This window comes from Xyrauchen texanus, chromosome 46, assembly GCF_025860055.1.
Source record: "Xyrauchen texanus isolate HMW12.3.18 chromosome 46, RBS_HiC_50CHRs, whole genome shotgun sequence".
In the NCBI taxonomy this organism is placed as follows: domain Eukaryota; kingdom Metazoa; phylum Chordata; class Actinopteri; order Cypriniformes; family Catostomidae; genus Xyrauchen; species Xyrauchen texanus.
In genome coordinates this window covers 14,744,035-14,754,830 of record NC_068321.1, presented here as the reverse complement: position 1 = coordinate 14,754,830, position 10,796 = coordinate 14,744,035, and the positions used below count along the sequence as shown (strand labels likewise).

General features: G+C 39.0%; 2 protein-coding genes across 2 annotated transcripts; both read left to right on the top strand.

Annotated features, from left to right (window-relative positions):
* The first annotated feature begins 2,538 nt into the window (after positions 1-2,538).
* On the top strand, positions 2,539-5,475 carry kcna6a (potassium voltage-gated channel, shaker-related, subfamily, member 6 a). The gene is made up of 2 exons (XM_052119382.1): positions 2,539-4,045; positions 5,421-5,475. The coding sequence occupies exons 1-2, from the start codon at positions 2,715-2,717 to the stop codon at positions 5,473-5,475; spliced, it is 1,386 nt and encodes a 461-aa protein (XP_051975342.1). The 5' UTR covers positions 2,539-2,714.
* Positions 5,476-8,900: 3,425 nt separating this feature from the next.
* On the top strand, positions 8,901-10,443 carry kcna1a (potassium voltage-gated channel, shaker-related subfamily, member 1a). The gene has a single exon (XM_052119423.1). It carries the CDS (start codon positions 8,968-8,970, stop codon positions 10,441-10,443), a length of 1,476 nt encoding a protein of 491 aa, XP_051975383.1. The 5' UTR covers positions 8,901-8,967.
* The last annotated feature ends 353 nt before the right edge of the window (positions 10,444-10,796 follow it).

Genomic DNA, 10,796 nt, shown 5'->3' with positions numbered 1-10,796 from the left:
CATGGGTTATACAACATTGATGAAAGTTTACACGCTTTTTAAAGAGGTACATCAGGCTATAATCAATAATTTGTCAGTTACACAAGTTACCACAGTTCAAAGCTTGTCCACAGTTTGTCAGTTTATATCTTGTATAAATCGTGGATTTAAATGCATTCTGTACATTTTAGAGGGCTAAATTGATAAAGTATTGTGACTTTGTGTAAAATGTTCCTGGATTAAGATGAAATGTCTTAGTATTCGAGTCATGCAAATCTGATGGTCTTTTGGAAACCTTTCAAGGAGAAGTCTGCTTTAACTCTGTGTGGAAGATCAGGAGGTCAGGCTGCCGGGCCTTCCTGACCAATGATGATGCCTAGGCCGTTTAATTTATGACTGTGAAGAATTCCAGGATTGCAAAGATTGATTCAAATCATGTTGTTTCAATTCTTCTGCATGTATAATCCTACAATGGGCTTCATAGAATGTGTTGCTGACCTTTCTTCAGCGGAACACAAATGAAGATATTTTGATGGAGAAAATAGGTGTTTTAGTCCATACTATGTAAGTCAAAGGGGTCCAACACTTTCAAGCTCCAAAAATACATAAAGGCTGAATACAGGTAATCCATACAACTCGAGTGGTTTAATCCATGTCTTCTGAAACAACATACTGGCGTGGTGGTGGTGTAGTGGCTAAAGCACAGGGCTGTTAATCAGAAGGTCACAGGTTCTAACCCCACAGCCACCACCATTGTGTCCTTGAGCAAGGCACTTAACTCTGGGGGGATTGTCCCTGTAATAATTGCACTGTAAGTTGCTTTGGATAAAAGCGTCTGCCAAATGTAAACAGACCAAAATGTAACTCCTTTTTCACTCTAAATCTCGAGTCCATTGACCACCCTATCCTTCTTAAACGTTTAAGGGATGAGGTTGGCATCAAGGGCACTGTCTTAGATTGCTTTACATCATACCTCTCAGATAAGACTGTGAGGGTTACAATTGGAAATGTGTTCTCTTCTTCTGCATTGTTCACTTGTGGGGTACCCCAGTGGTCCCTCTTGGGACCCATTCTATATTCTCTGTATATGCTCCTTTTAGGTTCTATCATGAAGAAATATTATATTTCATATCATTGCTATGCCGATGATACTCAGCTATATATTCCTCTTAGTTCTGATTACTCTTGCTCTGTGCTTTTAAAATGCTTTGAGGACATTAAATGCTGGACAGCAAAAAACTTTCTCCAATTAAATGAGAGCAAAACTGAGGTTGTTGTGTTTGGTCTCCCTGGTGCTGTCTCTGATATCACTAGGAACCTAGATACACTGTCTCCTAATGTTCATCCTTTTGCAAAAAACCTAGGTGTGAATTTTGACTCAGAGCTAAATTTCAGAAATGCTGTGGTGAGGAGTAGCTTTTTTCAATTAAGGCAAATAGCCAAATTAAAACCTCTGCTCTCATTTAAGGATCTGGAGACAGTTATCCATGCCTTCATCTCATCTAGACTTGACTATTCAAATGCACTGTATATGGGGCTAAATCACTCATCTCTGTATCGCCTGCAGTTGGTCTAAAACGCAGCTGCTAACACTGGCGATCACCAATAAATCTGATATTTAATATTATAAATATGTTGAATATGTTGATATTCAACATAATAATGTACACACTATAATACAATCTGACCTCTATTGTAAGACATGTAGAATGCCAGTATAAATATAAAAGTAAAGATAACAATTTGAAGTCAGAGTTAGCATGAATTATTGCCAATAGACCTAAACAGTTATAGAAATAAACATTGACATCTCTGAAGGAGGAGTGGTCATTCTCTATCATTCAGCAGCAATGAACCTGAAGTATGATCACATTACTTCTTGGGGCCTCATGTTCTTAGTTGTGAAATTATACCCTGTAACTGCTACTAACGCCTCTGCTTAAAGTGTTATCATCTGCAGGTGCTCAGATGTCAGTGGAGCAAGCACTTTCATGCTTCAGTTCAAGAGGCCCCATAGCAACACTAAAGCTGTAAGAGTGTTTGGATATTCCAACAATTATTTAAATGTAAACTGTTTGTAAACTATTAGTATAGTTAGAATTATTTACAATGAAATTACTAATTAAAAAGAAAATGCTTAAACTAAGAACAAACCAAATATATTTAGCCACAAATAAGCAAAAGAAACCTCATTTAATTATAAACCTTCATTTAAATGCAAATGTATATCCTTTACAAATCAATTTAATATTTGTTTTTATTTTACATATTATTCGTAAATTATATATATATATATATTGATTAGAAACATTTATTTGATGAACACAATAAATCCACATTTACAGTAGTCATCTGCTTTAAATTACACGTTCAGACATTTGGCTCAAGTTTAGAAGACCCCAGGCGCATTGCTTCAATGTGCCAATCAAAGTCAGGGTGGACTTTGCTGTCTCAAGCACTGTGAGTCTTATATCTGTTTGAGCAGTCAGCTTAGCATGTTGTCGAAACAAGTCCTGTTTACTTACAACAATACACCTTTTTTCATTTTCAAATAATTTTTTCCCCCAAAGTTTTAGAAGTTTAACAGGGCGAACAAGAGGTGGACATCAACATTCAGGCCATTAGATTAGGACTTTACTGCTGTCAGGCTGGATTTTGCAGATCCTAAAAACTGGTGGAGTAGGGGGAAAGCCAGGAGGCACAACAAGCACCATTCTCGAGGGACAAAGACAACCATGTCCCAAGAAAACCAGAATGAGACTGTGGACCATGTAACCCCCCTTCAGGATATCTGTGATGTGGAACGCACTGGCCAGGAGTCCTGTGAGAGAGTATTTTTCAACATTTCAGGTCTGCGTTTCGAAACTCAACTTAAAACACTTGCGAGATTCCCAGACACTCTGCTTGGAGACCCGTGCAAAAGGATGCGGTTCTTTGATCCATTGAAGAATGAGTACTTTTTCGACAGGAACAGACAAAGCTTTGATGCAATCCTGTACTTCTACCAGTCTGGTGGGCGGCTACGAAGACCCAACAACGTGCCAGTTGAAATTTTTATTGAAGAAATCCGATTTTACGAGATCGGTGAGGACATTATTGATAATTTCCAAGAGGATGAGGGTTTGTGTAAAGAAGAAGAACGCCCGATGCCTTCCAGTAAATTTCAGCGTCAAATTTGGCTGATGTTTGAGTATCCTGACAGTTCTAAGTCAGCCAAAATAATCGCTGTCTTATCTGTAATGATCATCCTGATATCGATTGTTATCTTCTGTGTAGAAACTTTGCCCGTATTTAGAGATGAAGGTGTATTAAATAACCACCTTGCACCAAATGTAACTACTAATGGAAATAGTTCCAGTCCATTCCTAGATCCATTTTTCTTGTTGGAGACTATTTGTATAATTTGGTTTTCCTTTGAACTGATTGTAAGATTTCTGGCTTGCCCAAGCAAAACTACCTTCTTCAAAGACATCATGAACACCATAGATATTTTGGCAATTTTTCCATATTTTGTTACTTTGGGATTAGACCTTGCAGAGGTTGAATCAAGCTCACAACAGACTCTGACCATTCTGAGAGTTATCCGCTTGGTGCGTGTCTTCAGGATTTTCAAACTCTCACGGCACTCCAAGGGTCTCCAAATTCTTGGCCGGACACTACATGCAAGCATGCGAGAACTTGCACTATTGATATTCTTTCTTATCATTGGCATCATATTGTTCTCCAGTGCAGTTTACTTTGCTGAAGTGGACGACCCAGAATCTCCGTTTACAAGTATCCCTGAGGCATTCTGGTGGGCGGTTGTGACCATGACAACTGTTGGATATGGAGACATGTGCCCAATCACTATTGGGGGCAAAATTGTTGGATCAATGTGTGCCATTGCAGGAGTTCTTACAATCGCCCTGCCGGTTCCAGTAATAGTGTCGAATTTTAACTACTACTATCACCGAGAGAACAGTGAGGAGGAGCACGTGGAGTTCACACATGTAACTTGTAGTCAGCCATTGGCCTTACTGACTGACCACAATAAGAGCGACAGTAAACCCTCTCTCATCAAATCAGACCATTCAAATGATATCAATTTAAATTAATTTGGTGAATTCAATGAATTGGAGGATTTATACAGGAAAATGATGTGTAAGAACAGAAAGTAGCTACAATCAAAAAATGTGCATCTCTGCGAGTATACCTGGTGGCTTTCTTATCAAGATTATATTCGGTTAGGTGTGGTCTAGGCCTTATTAACAGCAGCGCCATCTTTGATTTATGTCGGGAATGACAACAAGGCTTTGAGGGATAGACCTCTCTTCAAGGGGTTGTCCGGTTGCTGCCGAGTTTGTGTTTGTAGCTTACTAGTCAGCTTAGCATTGCTTATTCTTGCTTATTCACATTCATCGTTTTTGATTTCCTGTAAAGCTGCTTTGAAACTATGTGTGTTGTGAAAAATGACTTGACTCGTACAGTTTTAAGTGTTTTTGGATCGTTCCGCTGATGACATATTGAAACAATATCTTTCCAAGAAATTTCAGTTGACAAAAACTTCTACACATCATGAGTTGTAGAAAATTAGATGAGATTTAGGAGCTTTTTGAAAGCTGTATACAGTGAATGCCATTGAAGACACAATAAGTCTATCCCCTCACAGCCTCGTTTTCATTCCCGTCAAAGATGACGCTGCTTTGAAAAAGGTCTATAAAGTAATGCAAAAGAATATTGGTGACAGTTGTGAATATAACATCTAATTAAACACTATAAAACTGTAAAAGGATTTTTCCGGCTTTAAATTCTGATTGCGTAAATGCATATCTTCCCACGTCACTTAACCACCTACACATATAATTACTATTACTTAGCTGAAGATTTTTTTATTCTGATTATTATTATTATTTATAAGTGTTGTTCATAAATGCAACTATTTATTGAACAATGTTGTCTTTTATCATAAAAGCTGTTTTTTCATTTGTTCAAAACGAGCGCAACTTGTGCAAGAATGTACAAGTTATTTTATGAAATTTGACATCTTTGAGGGAAAAAAAACTTACATTACAGATGGGTGCATATTTTATAATGTGTCACTCACTACCATGATGATTTTTTTTAATAACAGGATGCAGCAAATATATGCAGTATATATGTAATATATGTGTATTTTAAGCATTTTTGTAATACATTGTAATTTATATATATTTGCAATCTAAAATATATTCACCCATTATTCATAAAATACATAAGCCTTAATAATGCCATTGCCTTGTGATAATATATATATATATATATATATATATATATATATATATATATATATATATATATTTTTTACTTCTGTCTGTAAAATTGGATAGTAAGTACTGCCTTGTGGCTTATCTGTGAACTTATTTATAAAATGCTTTAAATGTACAAATGTTGCATTTTCTAAGGATCATATGTCATTCTTGGTGTTATCAAGAAAATGAATGTTCTGACAATATAGACCTGACCCTGTGGGCTTGTTGACTTGAGAGCGCAAAACCGATAGCAATGTTGCTGGTGTTCTTGGTTAAGCTATCATTTATTGTGTCATCATAGCATTGGTTTTGGCTATTAAAGAGCCCACAAAACAGCCTCAGGCCAAGTGAAAGACCTATTTTTGTTAAACTTTAATGTGGTATGAGTTTTTAACTTATTTTTGGTCAATAAATATTTTGACATTTTCATTTTCAAAGGTTCTGTTTCAATCCCTTCATTTCTATTGATACATTTATTTCAAATGTTGGTCTGTACGTTAATGGGGAGTGATCCAAAATGATGGATTGTCCATAAATCTTGGAGTGATTAGGAATATTATTCCCTGATATTTACAGGGAAGACTGAAGATTTATAGTCTAGTTGTCACACGGGGAAACTGTCACAAGGGCTATATCTAACCAGCTATAAGGTTTTGAATCAAAAGTCTAATTACACAAATGTGTAGCCATTCACGTTCATTGTGGTGCCTCACTGCGAGCTTGATTTTTGCTTCTATTTTTTCCTAAGAGGAGCGAGTTGAAATTATTTGTATGCTGTTGATTGTTGGAAAGAGTCAATAGCTTTTTGTAGCCAATACTTTTAAGGTGTGTGCTGCAACAAGCCCCAGTCACCCCTATTTCATTTTCACCTCCTTAATCATTGGATATTCTAACATGCTGACCATGCAGAAATGCCATTTTCCCACTCTTTGAAGTTATACTATAATCAATGTACACAAACATTATGTATGTATAATGTTATTGAATGTTAAAATAGATAAACATAATAGGAATTGTATTCAGAGGGAGCAATTCCTGAAAAGTCAGTGCATTAAAAATATCAAATTTCCCCCAAAATCTTGAAGACGAAGGTTTAGGCATGGCCAGTTTAACCAGCAGAGTAATGAAAATCTCACTTACCAAATTGCAAACTACTACATCAATAATGTATAACAAGTGGGATCTATGACACATCAGACAGCACTGATTAATGACTCCTGATACATTTATGTTGATTGAACTAATCACTGGTAACCCAACAAAGTGCATAATATACTGAGGGGAAGTCGTTGAACTGCAAAGTGAGAGGAGAAAAAGGCTGCCCATTTCTTATTCATGATATCTAGCAGTTAAGAGCTCACTCCAGCTGCTATTCTAATAGTGCCTTATAATGAAAACTGTTCATACTCTGGTTGCCTGATAGACATGTTCATGATTGGTGTGCAAAAAATGAGAACTGTTCAATTAGATATAGGTTTAAATTAACTAGGTTTCTAAACCTCACACATTGACTCATATATTACATATTTGGTTCATATGTTTGGTTTGTGCAGATATTACTTTATTTCAGCATTTACACTCTCCAAATCAACTTCAGTGGATCCACAAAATCTATGCAGTGCATTATGTCTTCTTTACACTAAATGCACTGATCAATGAGTCCAGTGGTGTTTACATCGATTAACAATGCTTGTGCTCCACCTACTGGTGGATTAGAGGAAACATCACTGTCTACATGAAGGAGACCCCTTATTCGGGTTAATTTAATTAAACTATAGTATCACGTCTTAACACACACATCTAAACACGCCCACTATAAGAAGCTCAACTAAACATGACTGTATAGCATCAGAAATGGGCGGTGGTCTACATTCAACATAGGCTAAATTTGTGAATTTCCCCCACTATTTTAAATGATTAAAGTGGCATTATCAAATAGGCGAATCACAAATGTAGGCTAATACAGACAAAACGTTTAAACAACAATAGCTTAGAAAGTCAAAATCATTCTAGGCAACAATAAAATGCAATTTAGGAAAATAGTATTCTAAATATTATTTTAAACAAAAGAAAAGAGCTCTATCCGATGTGCTTGCAAAACACGTCGTCTGTGCTTCTGAAACTACATACACCCACGTAATTCTATAAATATTCCAACCCCCGCACCATTTCTATTCTCAAACAACACGCGCATGGAGATATGCGTCTTTCTAACACTTTTGGTTGGAAAAAAAGTATCCTCTTCGCAGTATTCCATGAAGAAGAGCCCTTCAGAGAAGTCGTCTTATTATTGTGGTTTTTGGTAAGTGTGGTCAGAGAACAGTTAAAGGATCTGTGCACATTATAGTGCTCGGCGAATCAGATACTGCGCCAGTGTTGGCACATAAATGCCCTCGCGCATTGCGTGGACAAGCACTTGTGGCCACGCGCGTTAGTACAGCCGGTCTGCATTGCGTCGAACCCCTCCCCCATTCCACTTTATGGCTCTCCTACGGTCCTACCCCCCTCTCCTCCTTCTCCCATGTTCAGTACAGTGCAACAATATGTTGGGGATGATTACGGAATTATTCCCTCTCCCCTTATCGATTCCCCCCTTTAAGAACCTTTTCTCTTCTAAACACCCCTGTCAGTGTGCCCAGATAAAACAGAGCGCTCGTCATCTTGTCTATTCGTAAGAGGGAAATTTTGCTGATGCAGTAATGTCTGGAAATGGTATTGTTCGCTTTTGCCCCCTTAATGTATCTCCCGCCTGAGCTGAGCTGCAGCATTACAATTCTCATGCAGTATAAGCCATTTACACCAAGGTGCTTCCGCACAAGCAGAACGTTGCGGCTTCGTGTTGTTTTCTTTAAGCGCTTCCCGCTTGTATTTTAGCATACATCAATCGTTTATATTGAATGTGAAGCTTTGTAATCCCTATTTTCTTTATTATAGCATCGTTTGAGAATGTCGTGAATAATTCCCGTTATGGATGTGAGATTTATGACGCGGGAGGACCTCAGACGAACAGTTCGAAAGTGAGAATATGTGAAGAACCTTTAACAAGAGCAATTTATGCAAGAAAAGGGAAACGAGTGCATTTCAGAGAGGAGACTGTCGGCAGAAGACGAATTCCATCAGTAGCGAGGTAAGAGCTAAAACTACATAAGTTTAAAGTGAAAGTGATTTTCATTATTGATATCTTTTTTTTTTAATCAATAATTTTCTCAAACTCATGTATGAGCTATTGATTCAGTCATGTGTTTTCCTATTCAAATATGAAGTGAAGAAGTAGACCATGTACTGTATGTCTGGATGGAGCAAATGTGAGACTGTCCTGTCACATCTTTTCAAGAACAACCTAAATGAGCGTAATGATGCAGATTTTGCCCTTAAGGCTCTAAACTTCTGTGATTAATACATGCAATAACAAGTAAATAAATAAATAAGTGTGAACTTGCTGAGCTGGCAAATATTGCCGCTGTTCGATCCATTTTTCTCTGACTCGGTGACAGAGGCAGCCGTCTGCAGCAGAAAGGAGCGATGGTTGAGTCAGTGACAACCGCAGTGGGGCCACACTGAAGAAAAATCAAGTTATCCCCTGTCCGGGGATCAAGATAGAATTGAAGGTCCAGAATTGGAGAAACGGAGAAAGTAAAGTCTTCGGAGGGGGAGTAATTGGATGTCTGCACAATATCATTAATTCCACAACTCCAGCAGAGCTCCAACTTTGACCTGCAGGATGACAGTCATGGCTGGGGATAACATGGATGAGACCTCTGCTGTGCCAGGGCATCCACAGGACACGTACCCCCCTGACCAAGACGATCACGAATGCTGCGAAAGGGTGGTCATCAATATAGCGGGACTGCGCTTTGAGACCCAGCTCAAAACCCTCGCCCAGTTTCCAGAGACACTGTTAGGCAACCCAAAGAAAAGGATGCGCTATTTCGATCCCTTGAGAAATGAGTACTTCTTTGACAGAAATCGGCCAAGTTTTGACGCCATCCTCTACTATTATCAGTCCGGGGGAAGACTGAGGAGGCCGGCAAATGTCCCATTGGATATGTTCTCTGAAGAAATTAAGTTCTATGATCTTGGGGTAGAGGCGATGGAGAAATTCCGTGAAGATGAGGGCTTCATTCGCGAGGAAGAACGGCCCTTACCAGAGCGTGAGTTTCAACGGCAAATGTGGCTTCTATTCGAGCATCCCGAGAGCTCAGGGCCAGCTAGAGGAATTGCTATTGTGTCTGTTATGGTAATTTTAATTTCCATCGTCATTTTCTGTTTGGAGACTTTACCTGAACTGAAAGGGGACCCTATGGGACGGATACAGACTATTGGCAACACCACCTTCTACTTCAAACCAAACATTTTGACCGACCCCTTCTTCATTGTTGAGACCCTCTGTATAATCTGGTTCTCCTTTGAATTGATTGTGCGGTTCTTTGCGTGCCCGAGCAAAACGGCCTTCTTTAAGAATATGATGAACACCATTGATATTGTGGCCATTATCCCCTATTTCATCACACTGGGCACAGAGTTAGCTGATGAAGCAGATGGAAAGGAGGGCAAGGGGGAGCAGGCAACATCACTGGCCATCCTCAGGGTGATTCGTCTGGTCAGGGTGTTTAGGATCTTTAAGCTGTCCAGGCACTCCAAAGGCCTTCAGATTTTGGGGCAGACCCTCAAAGCCAGTATGCGTGAGCTTGGATTGCTTATTTTCTTCCTGTTCATCGGTGTCATATTGTTCTCGAGTGCCGTGTATTTTGCAGAAGCCGATGAAGGAGAGTCCCACTTCACCAGCATCCCAGATGCATTCTGGTGGGCTGTTGTGTCAATGACTACCGTAGGCTATGGGGACATGGTACCGGTGACTATAGGGGGCAAGATTGTTGGTTCCTTGTGCGCTATCGCCGGTGTGCTGACCATTGCCTTACCTGTGCCTGTCATTGTATCCAACTTCAACTATTTCTACCACAGAGAAACCGAGGGAGAGGAGCAAGCCCAACTCCTTAACGTGAGCAATCAAAACCTATCTGATTCCAACTCCAGTCGTCGCAGCTCCTTGACTGTCAGTAAGTCTGAGTACATGGAGATAGACGGAGACATAAACAACAGCATCGACAACTTCAGAGAAGCCAACCTCAGAACTGGCAACTGCACTATCACTAATCAGAACTGTGTTAACAAAAGTAAGCTGCTAACAGATGTCTAGAGCTAAGTCACGTACTGACTGTCACGTAAGAATGCTTACTTTACCTTCTTTTGTGAGCCCTTGCAATGCGAATATCTCTACAATGCCAACAAAAGAAAAACAATACACCAAAACATTTAATATAATGGCACATAATTTAGTATATAGTTAGCATAACAAATTTTCAAAAAGGATAATTCACATTTACCATAAAAAAAGAAAAACAACCACAGGCGCTCACCTAGCTAATTGTCTGCAGGCATTGAAGGACTTTGATGTGATTGATAAAACATCACGCATGGACTGCAGATTACATTTCCGCAAGGTGCACACTGCTTCCAGGAACGTGCATAAAAGATCGGCAGGGTGGACAC